This window comes from Daphnia carinata, chromosome 5, assembly GCF_022539665.2.
Source record: "Daphnia carinata strain CSIRO-1 chromosome 5, CSIRO_AGI_Dcar_HiC_V3, whole genome shotgun sequence".
NCBI lineage: Eukaryota > Metazoa > Arthropoda > Branchiopoda > Diplostraca > Daphniidae > Daphnia > Daphnia carinata.
In genome coordinates this window covers 3403697-3421394 of record NC_081335.1, presented here as the reverse complement: position 1 = coordinate 3421394, position 17698 = coordinate 3403697, and the positions used below count along the sequence as shown (strand labels likewise).

Below are 17698 nucleotides of genomic sequence, written 5' to 3'. Positions count from 1 at the left end.
GCGACAACGCCAAAACGAAAAGTCCAGACCACCGTTGCATGATTGGTCTCCATTGGCAATCGATATATGGCATGATTGGTCTATTGGCAATCGATATATTATGAGAAGTAAATAAACAGACACTAATTTTTATCACTTTCACGTATTAAAAATATTGATTTTCTGTTCAAAAAAAATTACCATAAATTACGAGCCAGTACCCGGTAGTTTTACAACTTCTTTTTTTTTTTTTTTTTTTCGACAGCTTCATGATTAGAGTCTGTCGCTGCTTCACTAGAGAAATAGGCCCGGTGGCACTTAGATAAACATCCTCCAAGGTGCTGCCATCTAGTGGTTACAGAATTGTGCAGCAAGTTTTCAATGAAGCTACAATTGCTTCCTGATTTCTAAAAGAACATCTTTAAAACGTGTAAACGCAACGTTTGAAAAAATATTTAATTCTGCTAGAAAAACAATAATTCTTTACATCCGTTAACACCATAATCGATTTTTTTTAAATTCCAAAATTATGATTCTAAATTACTGGCGTCGTTACCTTGAATAAGCTGGCTTGGAAGCTAAGACTGGCAAGCCTGTTTTAAAATATTGTTTTGATTGTCAAATCATTTACACCATTGAGGTGTATACTGCAGAATGCCCTACGCCAACCAGCCAAATCTTAAGTTGACAGAACTGACTGAGGAAAATGTCAAATTTCAGATCTCAGACACAGACCTTAGGTATTTGTTTGGTTTATTTACATTCCTAGTGAAAACTACTGTTTGCATAATTTTACATTTTGTTGTGACAGTGTGGCAAATTCTCTGAGAAGAGTTTTTATCGCTGAGACACCTATTTTAGCAATTGATTGGGTGCAATTTGAAGCAAATTCAACTGTCCTGTTTGATGAATTTTTGGCACATCGTGTGGGCCTCATTCCATTGACTAGTGATGAAACAGTTGAGAAGATGCAGTATTCAAGAGACTGCACTTGCCCAGACTTCTGTGTTGAATGTTCAGTGGAATTTACACTAGATGTGAAATGTACAGAGGATGTCACACGAAATGTAACAACTGCGGATCTAAAGACTTCTGATCCTAGAGTAGTGCCAGCCACCTCAAAACGAGATGAAGAACAACCAGATGACAATGATAATGGTGTGAGAAAAAACATTATGTAACGAAAACATAGTACTCTAACTAAATTTGTTTTAGAAATCCTTATTGTAAAGCTACGTAAAGGTCAGGAACTCAAAATGAGAGCATATGCAAAGAAAGGTAAATTGTTCATGCTTGTGTGAATGTTGTAAAGATTGTGATATGACCTTATTTATAGGTTTTGGTAAAGAGCATGCCAAATGGAATCCAACTGCTGGCGTTGCCTTTGAATATGATCCTGACAATGCATTGAGGCATACATTATTTCCGAAACCTGAAGAGTGGCCTAGGAGCGAATATACTGAGCTGGGTGAAACGGATCAACGTAATTTTCAAAGGGAGATATTGGAGAAAACAGTGTTTAATGAACTTTGTTTTGCACAGATCAAGCTCCTTACGATCCTGATGGAAAACCTAGCAAATTTTTTGTCAACGTAGAATCCTGCGGATCTCTCCGCCCAGAAAACATTGTATTGATGGGGATTGCTATCCTTAAGAAGAAGCTCTCAGATCTACAAACCCAACTGAGCCATGAAGTGCAGAATGATGCTCTTGCCATTAACTGACTTGGTTTTATTTCAAGTAAATTGTTCTGAAATGATGCGCTCAACCTATGAAATCCAAACATTATCAATACACTTAGAACAATGACATGAAGTTCAACAAAGGAGTAACATATCATTTCAGTTTAGTTGACTTATGAATAGTAAACAATTGTTTACTTTAAAGAATCTATTACAATAAAAATATTAACAATAGAGCAGTAAATTTATGTAAAATTTTCAACACCTGCACATTTCCTTTATCAGATTCCACCTTAACTAGATGTTTAGTAAGGCATCAATTATGTTAATAAACTATACAACTTGAGAAATATACAGAATGTGACGGTATACAACCATTGTTGTCTATAATACTGCAAGAATTCTCGTAAATCCAAAACATGCTCCACAGAATGTTTGTCCAACGCCCCATAATGCCACATGCCACCTGGCCATTTCTAGTCCTGAATTTTCATATACAAATGATACAACTGCACTTGTTACAGCCCCAGTTGTTAGAGGTGTGACAACTCCCATCAAGAGAATAATAATTGAGTAAAACCTATTAATAGAATACAAATTTCAAAATGTCATTAATTTATAGACGTGAACATTTTTACCTCCCAACCGCATGCTTCCTTAAGGTTAGAAATGCAATTATGGCAGCAACAGAATGAATGAAGATAGAAGAAAACATGGCCCACAAAAAAACATTATACCACATTTCTAAGAAGAAAAATGCATGGGTAAATTTAAACAAAATGATTTGTTCTTTGAATTTATTTACCAAAAAATTCTTTCAGGGGTGCATTTGGTTTGTTCCAAATTTTCTCAAGTATGAAGTCCATATTAGAACCAGTTGACTGAGCACCATCAGAAGATATTGGAGTTTGAATCATGGTGAGCTGCATTTTCAAGCTGAAGTTGTGTTATTTTTCGACCCGCTTCTGCTCGTTTGGATTCATGTGGAATTCCCAATACGACTGAAGTTCACCGTCATGGCATCATAAAACACTTGTAAAACAAAGAACTTCCAAGAGATTTCCCAAATTTGTGACAATTAATTAAGCTTTCGAATTTCGATTCAGACTTGAAATCTATAGTTTCCTATTTCTTCTTTTGTGGCTTAGCTCAAACACTTCAATCGCCGTCCAATTAGTAAGACAGGCACTAGCAAGTAGCAACTGCAAGCAAATACAACTATTCAATTCAATACAATTAACGAATGACGGATAAGCAGAAGATAAGCGATAGAACTGAGCTCTGGTGGCACAGACCAAAAACTTTTCTAGTATTAAGATTTTTAGTTTTTTCTCTGTTCCATTCACGCCGAAACGCAATTTAAATTGAATAAATTGCCTCTAACTACTTGAAAATATTAAGGGGGAAAATGCTACTTTAATGCGTTTAATGTCGATCTGTGATCGTAACTAATAAGTTCGTATCTTTGGCAGAAAGCGATGCCAAAAGACCATTTCGTGTCGATTGTAAGTTCAGAGAACACTCATTAGATGGCATGGGTGTATGATAAAATGTGGAAAAACTCTTGCAGTGTGATGAAGCTATTCACGGTATCCTATCTAAACGTGGGTCAAAATCAATAAAAATTAAAAATTAAAACAGGCAAAAAACCGTCTTCCTGTGAACCTGAAGCTACTCTCATAGTTGAACTCATCCACGAATTTTACCATTAAATACACCGCAAACATCACCCTTCCAAAATCAAACCATAGCAAAACCTTTTTACTATAGCATTTTTTTTTCTGATACGCATAATTCAATAAGGAATTGAGCGTTCCACTCACCTCTTAGTAAAGCCAACAGTCCCCATAGAAACTGAGCCCCGTGTATGTCACACACACATGCGGCTGATGATCATCCTTACTGGCATCGCCTCGCGTACATGATGGATATCACCATCTAGAAGCACCGATTTGTCGGCTTTACAGAGAATGATTGACGTCCAAAAAAGGTGGTATTAAGATGGATCAGTCAGATGTTTCCTCTTCGTCAAAATTTTGTTTCCCATTTTCTCCCTTCGTGGCCATTATACACGTCCTTATCGCTCACCTAGAGTCTATATGTCTATGAATGCGCAGAGTAATAAGAAACTACCTTTGCATCCTGTAAACCATTTACAGCGTTACCCCATGAATAAACAATTCAATATAATAAAAGCTTTTTCAATCCATTTGCTGCCCCCGTCAGTGTCTGTTTAAAGAAAGACGACGGCATCCGGACGGGATAACGATATGCTCTTATATACACGTAGATTCCCCATTCTATGTGTACATATGGGCTATTATAGCGTTCAAATCACTACACGGCCATTCCCCCCTTAAATCGATTGGATGCATTACTGGCTATATCACCGACTCGGATCGACAGCTTTCCCACCATTGTGTACTACCACCAGCATAAGTTGATGCTATTAGTTACACTTAAAAAAAAAAAAGAAAACGAAAAAGAGTTCTATTTTAAGACGTCGGTTTTTTTTTAAACGCCAGTGTGCATTGTTAGAATAGTAAAAGAAACACTCAACAGTCGGGATCCAAGGTTATACTACATTTCCTTGAGAAAGACACGTATAGATTGTCTCGGAGTAAACCAAGCATCACCCACAAAAGGTGCGTATACAAGTCAGTCGTGAAGCAATACATTACAAACAGAGATGTGCCTCGAACATATGGGATACAGTGTACCCAATGCCCAGGTAAAGGTAATCAATGGTAATCACTGGAAAGGGTGTATGTATAAAGGACGATCCGACTGTAGACGTCTCCATTTTTTATGTATATTTCTATTGCATTATTATATTTCCAGTAGCAAACAGAGCGAAGCAAATAGATAGACGTAGAAGAAGAAAAATAAATGATATGGAGATTTATGCAAAAAAAAAAAAAAAAAAGGTGGGCTTCTATCTCATAAGGTATTTAAGAATTCAACTGATTCGTTCGCTAGAGTCGTGTGCTGGCGTCTGGCAGCAAGACAGAGGGTATTAGAATAATCAACGTACATATACATAGAAGCCTCTTACTATATACATATTCACCCGCAGGTGATAATCGCCAGCAAGGCCAAAGATGCTCAGCGTGTTAGCAGTGTGTGTCCTATTTGAAATTCATTAATAATCTCCTCGCCATGGACGATAGAATCAACTATCCCACCATCGGTAACTGCCGGCGCAGACTCCAGTAGATGTAGTCTGGCTTCTTTGTTTTTTTCCCTTGTACGGGCAAAACTGTTGATTTGTATCTACCGCTGCAGACCCAGAAAGCTGCTGGATATATTTATACTAGACGTCTATTTGTTTAGTCCCTCTATCCCAATGTTGTTGTTTGTTTGTTTTTTTTCGATTCGCCCCGCACCTTTCTCCTATATGGAGCCATTTGATTTGATTACAGGTGGAGCCCAACAAACAAAGCGTGATATTGGGCTAGCTACATTTTTGTACTCATAAAGTTTAATGCACATGTATGTATACGATCGGCTGGAGGTGAAATCAAGGTTTTTGTGCCTTAAAAAAAAAAAATTATTGAAATTCTATGGATATGATATGCTGGCGTGTAATTAAGGTGATCGACATTCGTTCGTTATTTTTCATCGTCCTTGACGCTGTCTTTCCTTCGCTATTTATGGATGTTCCCGTTTTTTTACGCACTGCTGTATTATATGCTTCATGTGTCATTACACTTGTAACTCGTTTCGTTACACAGACAAGATATGGTCAAGTTTTTTTTTTCCGCATGGCTGATTCAACTTTCTTGGGTGTATCTCGTTTCTAGGAAAGAAGACAAAAGAAAAACAAGAACAGGTATAATAATCATGTGAACACATGTATCATCGAAATTGATAAACGAAACAAATTTCCTTTAAAATCAAATAAAAAACTACTGACTTGATCTACTCGAATACGACAATGTCAATCGTATAACTATAGTCTATAGCTGGCTATTCCCTTTTGCGATGGGTGTCATCAAAATGCGCTACGTGAAAGAAAACAGATGTAAAGGGTAGCCACTGTAAAAAAAAAAAAAACACAAAAAAATATATACCGGCGAAGAGATGACCATAAAATCTAAAAGAGGACAAGGATAGAAACACAAAAATGTACGTACACATAGGGGAGCATATAACAGACCACTTTCTAGAGGGCCGGTGCAAATGCCCATTATGGTTATTATTGTCAAATAAAGAAGAGAATACGATTGAAAAATGGCGGCGAATCGTTGGACAGGCTGAAAAATGATGCTGCCCAGGTACGATGATGATGACCGTCTGCCATCATTTTCGAATGCTCTTTCGCGGTCAAGACGCGACCCACGTCACAAAGGTATCAGTTGTTTTCATGCGTTCTTTTGCTCCTTTTTTTTTTTTTTTTTTTTTTTGGTTCATTTTTATGAGACCATATCATTCTTATATGCTTGTATAATGTTTTATGATCGACATCACTTACGGGCATATACAAAATCTTGAGGGGAAAATTTTTCTTTAATATTACGGATGGTTATGACGACAGCAAAAGATGAAAGAAGATCAAGCTGACGGAGATCGTGCATTTGAAACAAAGTTTATCCAAGCCAAAATTTTGAAGAAACGGGGAGACAGATGAAAACAACTGGTTGGAAGCTAACGGCATAAAAGGCTATTGCCATGTCTTTCTAGGGTTTTTTTTTTTTTCAATTCCAAGTAAACATCTCCGTGATTGCATCAGAACAGTGAAGAACAAAAAAAATCTTAACAATTGTTGAAAGGATGAGATGTAAATGGCAATTAAATCGAGAGCAAGTTTTTATGGTTGCAGTTCTCGGAAGTTCGGGACCACATTACCGTAGACTCGTTTCCAGAAAAATGAGCTATCACGAAGCTATCGTTATAATTGGCAGCGTTCCGTGCAGCAGTTTGATAAACATGGCTATCTGGAATCATCCTTATTTTAACCAAAAAAAACAAAACAAAAATAAATAAATAAATATTAAAAACATGTTTTTTTAAAGGTCAATTCCTATATTCAGTAATAAACGATCAACCAGTAGCCTATATTATATCATCTGATCAATGAAAAAGACATAAAAGAAAATGGATTAGGAAAATTGAACAAAAAGTTCTTGCTCTTCTGTTATTGTAATCTATCAACATTATCGGTCATCTAGTGTTCTCGGGACTCTTCTTTTTTTTCGTCCTCTGTAAAACAAAAAGGCCAGATTCCTAACATAAGTTGAATGGACCGACAGCTTCGTTCTCCTTTATTCGTTCCAGCTTTAGGTTTTCTTCTATAACAACTGTGTCAACAACATGAACAGGGAAAGAGAGGAGGAAACAATAAATGGAAAAGGGAGCTGTATAACGTGCGAACTGTCTGACAGTTGGACGTCGTGTTCTTCAAAACGTAATAAATAATTGCTCTACATCTCCGCACTTGTTTATATAAAGAAGCAGATGAAGCGCTGGCCGTAGGTGTGTAGCAATAAGAGGACGTGCTATAATTATTTATATTCCTCTTCTTGATACCAATCGTCGTCTTCCGCTAATAAACGGATGGAAAAACGTGTGGCATAGCTATTATGTATTCAAAAAATAGTAGGATTGAAAAACAAAAAAAAAAAATAAGAACCAACACAAACATTATGACGTGTATTAAAGAAAAGGGAAGAACGGTGGCAGTTGTCGTATGTCATGTATACCCACTTTAAAATAAAAGGATTTCAAGAGCTACTGTTGTAAAAAAAAAAAAAAAAAAAAATGTTTGCACGATAAATATTTCTTAACCTGTGGATTTCATATACGAGTTATTATCAATAGTCGGGCGGGATATCCGAAAAAAAAAGACTTTAATTGACAATAATCATGTGGAATGGTCAGCCCTAAGGGCGAGGAAAACAGGATATAATCACACTTCCCTTTTCTGTTTTTTTTTTTAAGGGGATTGTGTACGTAACACGATGCGAAACCAACGCCACAAAAAAAAAAAAAAAAAATAAATACTGAAGCGTATTTTTTTTTAGGGGGGAGAGAAAACATTTGAAACAGAGAGAACAAAAAAGGGCAGCGGCAAAATATATTTATTGGGTCCTACTATAATTATCAGCGACCCTTTTTTTTTTATTTCAAACTCAGAGGGTGCGTAGCAAAGAGCCTTTTTTTTCCGCGCATCGTAAAACGGCTAATGTGCATACGAAACAGCAGGGGTTAAAACCCCCTTCATGAAAGGAAGTCAAGCGGCAACTGTCTCTCTATAACTAAATATACATAATGATTGTAGAGCGCGCAGAATTTGAAAAAAACAAAAATAAAATAAAATAAAATCCCCCTTCTTTTTTTTTCAGATCCCTCCCATCCGTTGTCGTGTTAAACACGCAAAAGAGGAACCGATAGGAGTTACGTCACGCGGAAGCATATTGCAATCGATGACCAACTAATAACCATAACCTCCCCCTTCGTACATATTGGTGGTTAAATACGTGTAACCCACCCAGGTACTTAAAAAAAAAGGTACAGGGATCTGCGGCTGATGAGAGTAAAAATGACCTGTTTTTATTTCCCATCCACGTATGCCCTTTGCAGGCTTCCTTTTTTTTGTTTTTTTGTCAATAATTAGTGGGTGATAGTCAGGTCGTACTTAAAGTAATGAACGAGGACATGTGAGATCAGGAAGTCATTGGTAGGCCTCTCTTTTAACAAGGCCTAACTCACGCCCATGACCCCTTTTCGGTTGGATTAGATATACCCCGAAAGTATAAATTGATATGAATATGGCAATAGCCTTTTAGGTTGGAAATGCTTATAAAATACCGACAAATGACGTAAGGATACGAAAAAAAAAAGAAAAGAAAAGAGATTTCAAATTGGGCGTACTAGTCTACTTTCATTTTTAATTGGAGGCTGATGGGAAATTAAATCCCGTTTGAATCAAGGCCATCATATCCCCTATCGGTGTAATAACTTTATTTCATAACGACGTGATTGCTGGCCGTGTACAGAAAGAGACCGTTTAATAGCACATACAGTCCTATGCGACGATGAAAACATAATTGCAATTACCTCCCGGCTTGCGTGCAACTGTTGTCGATTAATCTGAGCCCAACAAAAACAAAACGAAAAAAAAAAATAAATAAATAAAATAAGGAAAATTGCGTTTGAGTGTCTGTTTTTAAATGGCGATTGAAATAACACACACAAACTAGCCTCTATGTATTATATAATACCTGTTTTATGCATATACGTATGGTGAATTTATGTGTGTTTTGGTATATCAACCTTATCGCTCGCGCTCTTAATTAGGGCATACGCTAACTATCCAAGCCGAAAGCCTAAATACCTTAGCTTTGCATATTATAGGAGCGATTTAAGACAAACCAAAAATGTATTTATCGCATTTGAGGTTCGATCCCATTCCTGACCTCATTGCCAGTTCAAGCAGTGTCTACATATCGAATTGCTTGCAAAATTGGAGCGATTACACACTTAATGGACCTCCTCCTCCACATACTATTCCAAACAAATCAAAATGATTGAATAAGGTCAGTCTATCGCTATAAACGAGTGACCATTTCTCAGTATGGACTAGTCAATGTAATTGGTCAGCAAAAGTGCTGAAATGCTTTTCAAAGTTTTATAAGAAGCCGTGAATGCTAATCAGCTATATGCAAATAGTAAAAGCGTTTCGCTGTACGCCGTATTTGCGCACTTTGACGTACAGCGCTCGACTTTGTGCATTTCCTAATCATACCAGCATCATCGTTACTGTTATTAGTGTATGCTTTACTTCGATGGTTTACACCTGAAATATGCGAGGAAAAACATGCACCGATTGCGGGCAAAGAGATCCAATAAATTCATCCATTCCAGTTTTAATACGAGGCTGAAATAGTCACATCCATGAACTACACAGATGCATTTGTAAAATTTAACAATCGGCTGCGAAGCTCTACGTCAGAAAGGTCTTTCTTATTCGTTGTAGGCTATAATAAACAGCGACACATACGACTGGAATCCTATCAGATCTAAAAAAAAAAAAAAAAAAAAAAAAAAAAAAAGCAGGAAAAGAAAAACGTTATAATCTGTCTTAGTAAAAAGGAAGAAGATGAGCGGAGGCAAGCCACTTGAAAAGCCATTATTGTCGGGACATTGAAGGGCTGTGAGGCCCATTTTGGCGTGGGGTCATATAAATACGTAAAGTAATATCTATAATAGTCGGCACCTCTCTTACGTTCTTATAGGGTGGCAGCTAAAAGCACCAGGTGTTCATCGTATTAGTTTCGTTTTTCTTATTTTAATGCACGCTGTGCATACTATAATGTCGTATTTTTAAAAGCAGCCCAGCAAGTGACACACTGGCGACATTTTGACAGTTGCGCAATGCAGGATAATTTAAAATTCCTGAAAATGTAAAAACGATTAATGTCACGTCTGTTCGCGCTGGCAGAACATGTATAAACACGCACGCATAGATTCGAATTTAAGCGGCCGATGCAGTGGACTACGCCCTCGTATCGATGATCGGATTCGATTCTTGTTTTTACTTTGATGTTTTCAACAAACTGCATTTGATAGGGAAATATTTTCATCAGCATTTTGGGCTACTGTTGCTGTTGTAAAGTGTCTCCTCCCATTTTGGCGGCCTATTCATCTCTTATAGAAATGGAAAAATATTATTTATTCTTTTTTTTTTCTTCTCTCTTTTTGGGGTCGTATTTTTTGTTGGAACCAAGGCGGAGAATATCACGCCCCTTCAAAAAAAAAAAAAAAAAAAAAAAGCATTGACGGCCAAAACATTTCCTTTCACGCCGTGATCGGGTTGTATTCCGCCTACAAATCCCACACAAAACAAATCGTGAAATTTTTTTCTCTCGTTTGAGTTGTAGACAAGAACATGCTCTCAATTCGAATTGATTGCTACGATGGAGGGGCGTGCCTAAGCAAACAGAAGCCAAAAACATCAGTTAATTTTTTTTTTTTTTTTAATGCATACCGAAAAAACAAGGACAAAATACAGTCCTCGGTGATCAAAATGAACGTCCATATATGTTTTTTTTTTTGTTTTTTTTCAGAAGCAATATAATAATGAGGAAATAAGTCAAAAGACACGTCACTGTATGCGGACACATAAAGGCCACCGCTCCCTTTTTTGAAAATAAAACTCAAAAAAAAACATGGCAAACATTCTTTCTGGCTTTGTTCCCTGCCTTAATGGCAAGTTATTGAATTCAATTTTTTGTTTTCGTCGTGCCATCGGAATGTGGATCATAATGAAGACTTGGAATAATATGCCATGACCACGACTCTTGTCCTACCTGGTCTATTATTTTGTTCCTGCCTCCCGTCTTCCATCGCATGTGAACGTTAAAGAAGAAGAGGGGCCAACCGATAAGAGCATCCCTTTTCACCCTGCAATGACAAGATTAATTTTCAAACATTTTCTTTGTTGAAAAATTGAATGATTGAAAAAAAAAAAAAGAAAAAAAGGGAGAGATATAGAAGCGTATCAGGGCGGAGTCACGATAGCATTCAACAGCCTTTTTATTTTATTTTGTTTTTAAAATTGATGAATGTATATGTATATATATATATATGAAAGACTGAATATTCGATTGTGTATAGACTAAAGAGTCCAAGTGGGACATGGTAGCACAAGAGCAGCCGCTTGTGAAGAACATAAAAGAGCCGTTTCTATTGTCTCTTGTTCTCTTCCCATTCGCGTGTGTCCCTTCGATCGGCCAACTTTGTAGAGCATCGCAACAACGAAGAACCTGTTGGGCTGAATCCACCGTATTTTTCTCCCTCATCATCTTCTTCTTCTTTCTATTTTGAAAAAAAAAAAAAACAAAAAAAAAAAATGATTAAATTGTTTGATGACGTACGAGAAACGTGAGAAGGGGCGTTTTTAGGGAATGTTTGATTCTTGTGCTAAAGCCACACACGGTATACGTTGGGATAAAAAAACATTTGAGGTTTGAATAATAAAGATTTTTTATTGTTTAAAGATGAAAACACAAAAAAACTGGTAGTGGCTACTTGAATCGCCCGCTAAAGGGAAAGAAGAAAAAAAAAAACAACAACAACAACATCAGAATATAAAGGAGGAGGAGACCGAGCGGCCGAAACGCATTGTGAAAAAAGAAAAAGGAAAAAAAAAAAAAAAACAAAACAAAACTTGTTTGTATCGATGAGTATAGTAATACGTTACGCACTAAAAGCGAAGACGGCGACAATGGCGCTGTATATACACGATCGAAATGAGATGCCAAAAAAAAAAAAAAAAAAAAAAAAAAAAAAAAAAACTTTTGTAAATTGGCCTTTCGTGACTCGGCACAAAAGCCGGAAAGAAAAACACGGACACACCGCGCGTCACTGTATCACAGGGAGAGAGAGAGAGAGAGAGAGAGAGCGCCCAGCATGGAATCTACCCAACCGCAAGTCGGGGCTGGCCGACACAACCCCACAACCTTTTTCTCGTTTCTTTTTTTTTTTTTTTTTTTTTTTTCATTTCATCATCATCATCAAGAAGAAAGAAAAACCTTTCTGTTGGGGAGGCAATTGGAAGCCGCCCCCACCCGCCGCGTTTTGGTGTTTTCAAAAAAAAAAAAAAAAAAAAAAAAAAAAAAAGCGCGCGCCCTTTTCCTTTTTTTTTTTTTTTTTTTGAAAGATAATTTGTATTAGTTCATCCGAGTCGACATTTTTCGCTAAATTCAAACCAGTTTCTATCAATTGATTTTGATTTAAAAAAAAACTTTTTCTTTTTGGGTTATCGGTAGTTGCGTGCTCGACCAATCCATTGGCATTTGGGAAATCAATTTCCTATCCCGCATGTCTCCCGAATTTCGAATAACTCAGGAAAAAACTGACGCAAAACAATTTGATCAATTTTGTCTATTAAGGATATTTAGACGCATCGTTACGTCCCCGAATTTCTATTCCGTTCGGATACGTTTGACGGAAGATGCCAAACATTTTCTCCAGCTGAAAGGGTATCGCTAAGCTATTCACATTTGATTTTAGAAAAAAACAAAAAAAAAAACAAAAACTGAAAACGGGTTTTTATTATTGTCAATCACGCTAGTGTATTATTATTGCCTCCGTGTCTATCGGTGATTGGAACGTCATTTCTACACAGAGGGAAGGAGGGGAAAAAATATTTTAAAAGATCATGAGACAATATTTAAAAAAAAATAATAACAACAACAACGGGAGAAGAACATTCGCACACAGACAAAAAAAAAAAAAAAAAAAAGAACGCATGGGATACATAGACACACGAGTATATTAATGAATCATTGATTATTATTCAAAAGTGTCGCAGACATTTTTATTTTCTTTTTATTGAATCCCCCCCCCCTCGAATTGGCAATTGATTAATTTTTCTTTCTCTAGATAATTTTTTTTTTTTTTATATAGGTCGGCAAATACAAATGCAAAAAAAACAAACAAAAAAACAATTCTACAATGAGAAAACAAACTAACAGGAAAACAAAAAGGAACCCTCCGAAACAGGAAAAGAAAATTTTGAAAAATAAAAAAAAAAAAAAGATAATTACATCAAATGAAAAAAAAAATTGAAATTCTGTTGACTAGATTGACATGGATGTCATTTCAGATTTTAAAATCGTCTATAAAATGGGAGGGCGAAAAGTAAATAATATTAAACAAACAGCTTGGGCGGAGAGGTGGGGGGGGGGGCTTCTATTGTGATTGGTAAACGAACGCGAACGAATTACAACATAGTGGGCATGTGTGTTGTTTTTACGTGAAAATAATAAGACCGTGGGCTTGCACAAAACAAATCAAATCAAATCTAACAATACGCATATTATAGTCATTTTTTATTTTTGTTTTACCTTTTTTTAATGTTTGTTTTGCGTTTAAACGAAATTTAAAAAAAAAAAGAAGAAGGCTTTAAACGGAAGCCGATAGAAAATGGAAATTGAAACAAGGGGACACATTAATACCGTCTAATGAATAATTGAAAAAGAAAAAAAAAAAAACGCACAATATCTTCCAACATTTTAAATTATTTCATCAAATAAAATCGACCCTACCTAAAACGCTTCCGTTTCTAATATCCATCGATTCAATTCCAAAACAAACAAAAATTCTGCTTGTTCCCAGCAAAGGCAAAATGCTTTTTCGCTGTCGTTTTTTTTTTTTTTTTTTTTAGTCTTGTTCGTTATCGACGTCGACGTCTCCATCTGCGCTGACATCGCTGATGCCACCAGCATCCGAATCTTCTTCCAACTCTTCCTTGTCGTTGTCGGTGGCGCCCGAACAATCGTTGCAAAGGCCCGTGACGTCGCTGCCCACCTGCGACCCCCCGCCGCTACCGCCGACGAGCATCAGGAACGTCTTGCCGCAACGGGCGCACTCCTCCTGGGGCTCACCTGCGAAAAAAAAAAAAAGAATCAAAAACGTCAGCAACTCCTCTTTTGTTTGAATACCATCAATAATAGCCCACATCGTAATATAAACAATCATTTATTTGATCCCCTCAAAGTTTATTGGATAGCGCAGGCCATAGAATACGTGGCCTTCGAAAAGGTATGCAACATTTCGAAGCTCGTGCACAAGAATTTTTCTTTCTTCTTCATTCAACTCGTATATACTGTATATATATATATATAAAAAAAAAAAAATAACGTAATATATAGCCGGCGTGTCAGTCGATGCTGCCATATATGCGCAACAGAGAGCGGGGTTCAGAAAAAACAACAAGAATATTTGATATGATGACAGATTCTTTGGTTTCATACGCAAGATAATAATAATGCTACTACTATACTCTACTACTGTGCGCATACATGCCCCCCCCCCTTTTCGCTCTCTCTCTCTTACGTTCATTTTTCTTAAGCTTTTTTTTTAAATTTTATTATTATGATGATGATACACCGGGGTGAAATGATACACCATCACAAGTTTTTTTGTTTTTCCTTTCCTTGCTTCTTTTTCTAGTATTATTATGATATACGTGTATAAATATAATATCGTATAAATATAGAGATGGGCGCAGGTTGAGGGGAATGATGATACTACGCTGCGCTTACGGTTATAATAAAAGAATATACTACAACAGGCGTCGTCTTGCTAAGGTACGGCTTCTCTTTTTCTTCGTCTTCTTTTTTATTGCACACCTCAAGCGCTTCCGATTTTACGACCCCTGTATCTTTTTTCATGCGTCCCTTTACAAAAAAAAAAAAAAAAAAAAAACCCTCTGAACTCCAATCGTCTTCAAGTTCAGTGCGTGCGGTTCACTGTCCTTGCCGTCATCGTGCGAGGAATTTGAACAAAAATTAAATTAAGTTGCCTCATTTTTGAATATCATTTCTCTTCGGTCTTAAACCAAAAAAAAAATAAATAAAATAAAAAGCGAGGGTGAACGTAAGAATTCCGTAAGCTGGGAATTGTCGACTCGGTGTCAACTGGAGAAAGGGCGGGGGGGGGGGGGGTTGGGAGCCCAGTCGAACTAAACACAGCTGTGCATGAGCCAAACATTTTTTTTTTTTGTTTTTGTTTGAAGAGAAACATCTTTTCCACCCCGAAAGTACCAAAGAAAAAAAACAAAAAAAAACAAAAAAAACAATTTGGGACGTTTTCTTGGTCGTGTCGTAGAGCGAAATTACGTTCTACGTAATTACATGCTACTACGAAACAATTGAGCATCAGGAAAAAAAAAAGAAGGGAGGGGGGGGGGAAGATGGAAAGGATGTCGCAAAATGAAAAGCGGTCAGGATAAACGACCAGGGAAATTATAACAGCCGCCATCTGGAGCGCGTCATTTGAAAAAAAAAAAAAAAAAAAAAAAACCTATTTTGCATATGTCCTTTTAGAAATGGCAAAACACTGCCAAAAAGGAGGTTAATCATTGATTGGGATACTCATCTATTTAACTTCTAGTGCAAGTAAAACCGGGGGGTTGGAGAGAGAGAGAGAGAGAGAGAGGGGGGGGGGGGGGGGTTGAAAGGCAATTTGAATCGAAAATAGCTTTTTAGTGACACGTACCTTCGTGGGTTTTCATGTGGGCGCGAAGGTTGCAAGCCAAGGCGAAACGCTTGTTGCATAACTCGCAGGCATGCGGCTTGTCACCTGATCAATCAATCCACGGAGAGCCCGAAAAAAAAAAAAAAAAAAAAAAAAAAGAAAGAAAACACGATTACCGGTAAGTAAAAAGACTAGTTTTTTGTTTTGTTTTCAACAGTCAATTCATTCACTAAAATTATCGATTCCATGTATAAGGGACACACATTAAATCTCAATAAAAACGAAAAGCTTTGTAAAGTACGTGGAAATTCAACGACCCGCCGACAAATTGAAGGGAAAAAAAAAAAAAAAAAAAAAGGAGGGCGAACATTGGACGCATTACCTGGAACTTAAAAACGTAATGGTTCGAACGAAATTCTATTTGATTTGCAGACGAAAATAGTCCAAAGAAGAGCAAACGAAAGAAAAAAAAAAAAAATAAATAAATAAATAAGAAATTGCCTTATTATGATTGTTATGATTCAACTTAGTTATTAGCGTTTCCTACTAAATAAAAAAGCTGAAAGCGATTCGCGGAACATGGAAAACAAAAATCAGAACGCAATTTCACGTTTTGTGTAAAGAGCAATTCACCGATTTATTTTGCTTCTTGTTTTTTTTTTCTCTCTCTCTCTCTCTCTGTCTTTCGTTCTCTACTGCACGAATAAGATTTTCAACAGTGGGGATGGCCAAGCTGCACGTTATAAAAACGGATGATGTATAATTCATATTGAACGCATTGGACTGAGGCAATATTATTCTGTTCCCTTTCACCCCCCCCCCTTTGTATGTTCATCTGAATAATTGAATATTCAATTTCCGAGCGGCGATTTATCGGATATATGCAGATGAGCAGCCGCTGCCGACAAATGCTATACGAACGTAGAAAAATATTTCGAATAAAAAAGCCAGGAAGTCCCGTAAAAACGTTTCTTTTTTTTTTTTTTTTTTTTCGAGGCACCATGGGTAGATATTTTTCCGATTTTAGGCGCGCACGCGTTTATAGACACTATTCCAACTGTCGTCGCCAACCAATTTCTGTTAACATTTTTTTTATTTTTTTTAAATAGGAAAACAAAATGATTTACGATTTTTACGGCAAGCATTTCGGTAGTAGCGTATCTCTCTATTTTAGTAACATCCGAATGGTCGGCACAGCAGCCGACACACACACACACACACACACAAAGATCCGTCCAGGAAGCCTCCAAAAAAAACAAAACAAAAAAACAATAGGGAATCCGATTGAACGCGTGTTCACAATTTCTTTTCTTTTTTTCCCCTACAAGATCCGACAATCCTTTTGGAAAATGTTTATCAATTCAATTTTTTTTTTATAGTTCACAACGATCTTGTGAATTTCTGTTTCCCCCCCCCCCCCGCCCGTTCTTCCAACCCCTTCCTTAATGGTATACAGAAAACAATAGCCAAAGGCTGCACGAAATTTCCTGTTGGCTAATTGAACATCCTCATCGAATATTCGGGCACGCTTTTCTTTTTTTTCTTTTTCTTTTTCCCAGGGAAAATAAAAAAGGGGAAAATCAAATTTCAAAAGCTTCTTTTTTTTGTATGCCGCGGGAGCGCGCTGGAACACCGGGAGCTATTTCAAAAGCCTCGCAACAAGAACATAGAAAATCAGCTTCTTATTTATTTTTTTGTTCTTTTCAAAATGTAAGTACCGCCCTTACAGCCTACGATAACCCGTGGCAGACTGATTGCTGGACCTTGATGGCAAACGTATGTTTACTTATGCTAATGCCGCATACACAAATTAATGAAGCGCGTGCAAAAATATCAGATACCCCGAAATCAAAGGGCGCGTGCGGGAATTGCGCCACGTACACAGGGGGAAAACGGTAGATTTTGATGGATCGTGAAAAAAAACAAAAAAAACAAAACAAATCAAGCAAAAATGAAATGTAAAAAGCCTTTCACGGACGAATAGACAGTACGCATTCCGTCTCAACGTATTATCCGGGCGGATATGACTACTTGCTATTTACGGGATTTAT

General features: G+C 36.9%; 3 protein-coding genes across 3 annotated transcripts in view; 1 reads left to right on the top strand and 2 right to left on the bottom strand.

Annotated features, from left to right (window-relative positions):
• Nucleotides 1-538: 538 nt before the first annotated feature.
• Nucleotides 539-1807, top strand: LOC130696646 (DNA-directed RNA polymerase II subunit RPB3-like). The gene is made up of 5 exons (XM_057519751.1): nt 539-719; nt 791-1137; nt 1195-1257; nt 1316-1462; nt 1522-1807. Exons 1-5 carry the CDS (start codon nt 634-636, stop codon nt 1701-1703), a joined length of 825 nt encoding a protein of 274 aa, XP_057375734.1. The 5' UTR covers nt 539-633; the 3' UTR covers nt 1704-1807.
• Nucleotides 1808-1841: 34 nt separating this feature from the next.
• LOC130696661 (transmembrane protein 170A-like) lies at nt 1842-2879 on the bottom strand. Its single transcript, XM_057519766.2, has 3 exons — nt 2467-2879; nt 2300-2405; nt 1842-2241 (listed from the first exon to the last, which is right to left on the bottom strand). Exons 1-3 carry the CDS (start codon nt 2588-2590, stop codon nt 2046-2048), a joined length of 426 nt encoding a protein of 141 aa, XP_057375749.1. The 5' UTR covers nt 2591-2879; the 3' UTR covers nt 1842-2045.
• Nucleotides 2880-13586: 10707 nt separating this feature from the next.
• LOC130696592 (putative histone-lysine N-methyltransferase PRDM6) overlaps nt 13587-17698 on the bottom strand; it is a 40516-nt gene continuing 36404 nt past the window's right edge. Inside the window, exons 9-10 of the mRNA XM_057519682.2 lie at nt 15669-15752; nt 13587-14053 (exon numbers count right to left, since the gene is read on the bottom strand). Coding sequence (XP_057375665.1) covers nt 13830-14053; nt 15669-15752 — 308 coding nt within the window. The 3' untranslated portion in view covers nt 13587-13829. The remainder of the gene's footprint in view (nt 14054-15668; nt 15753-17698) is intronic.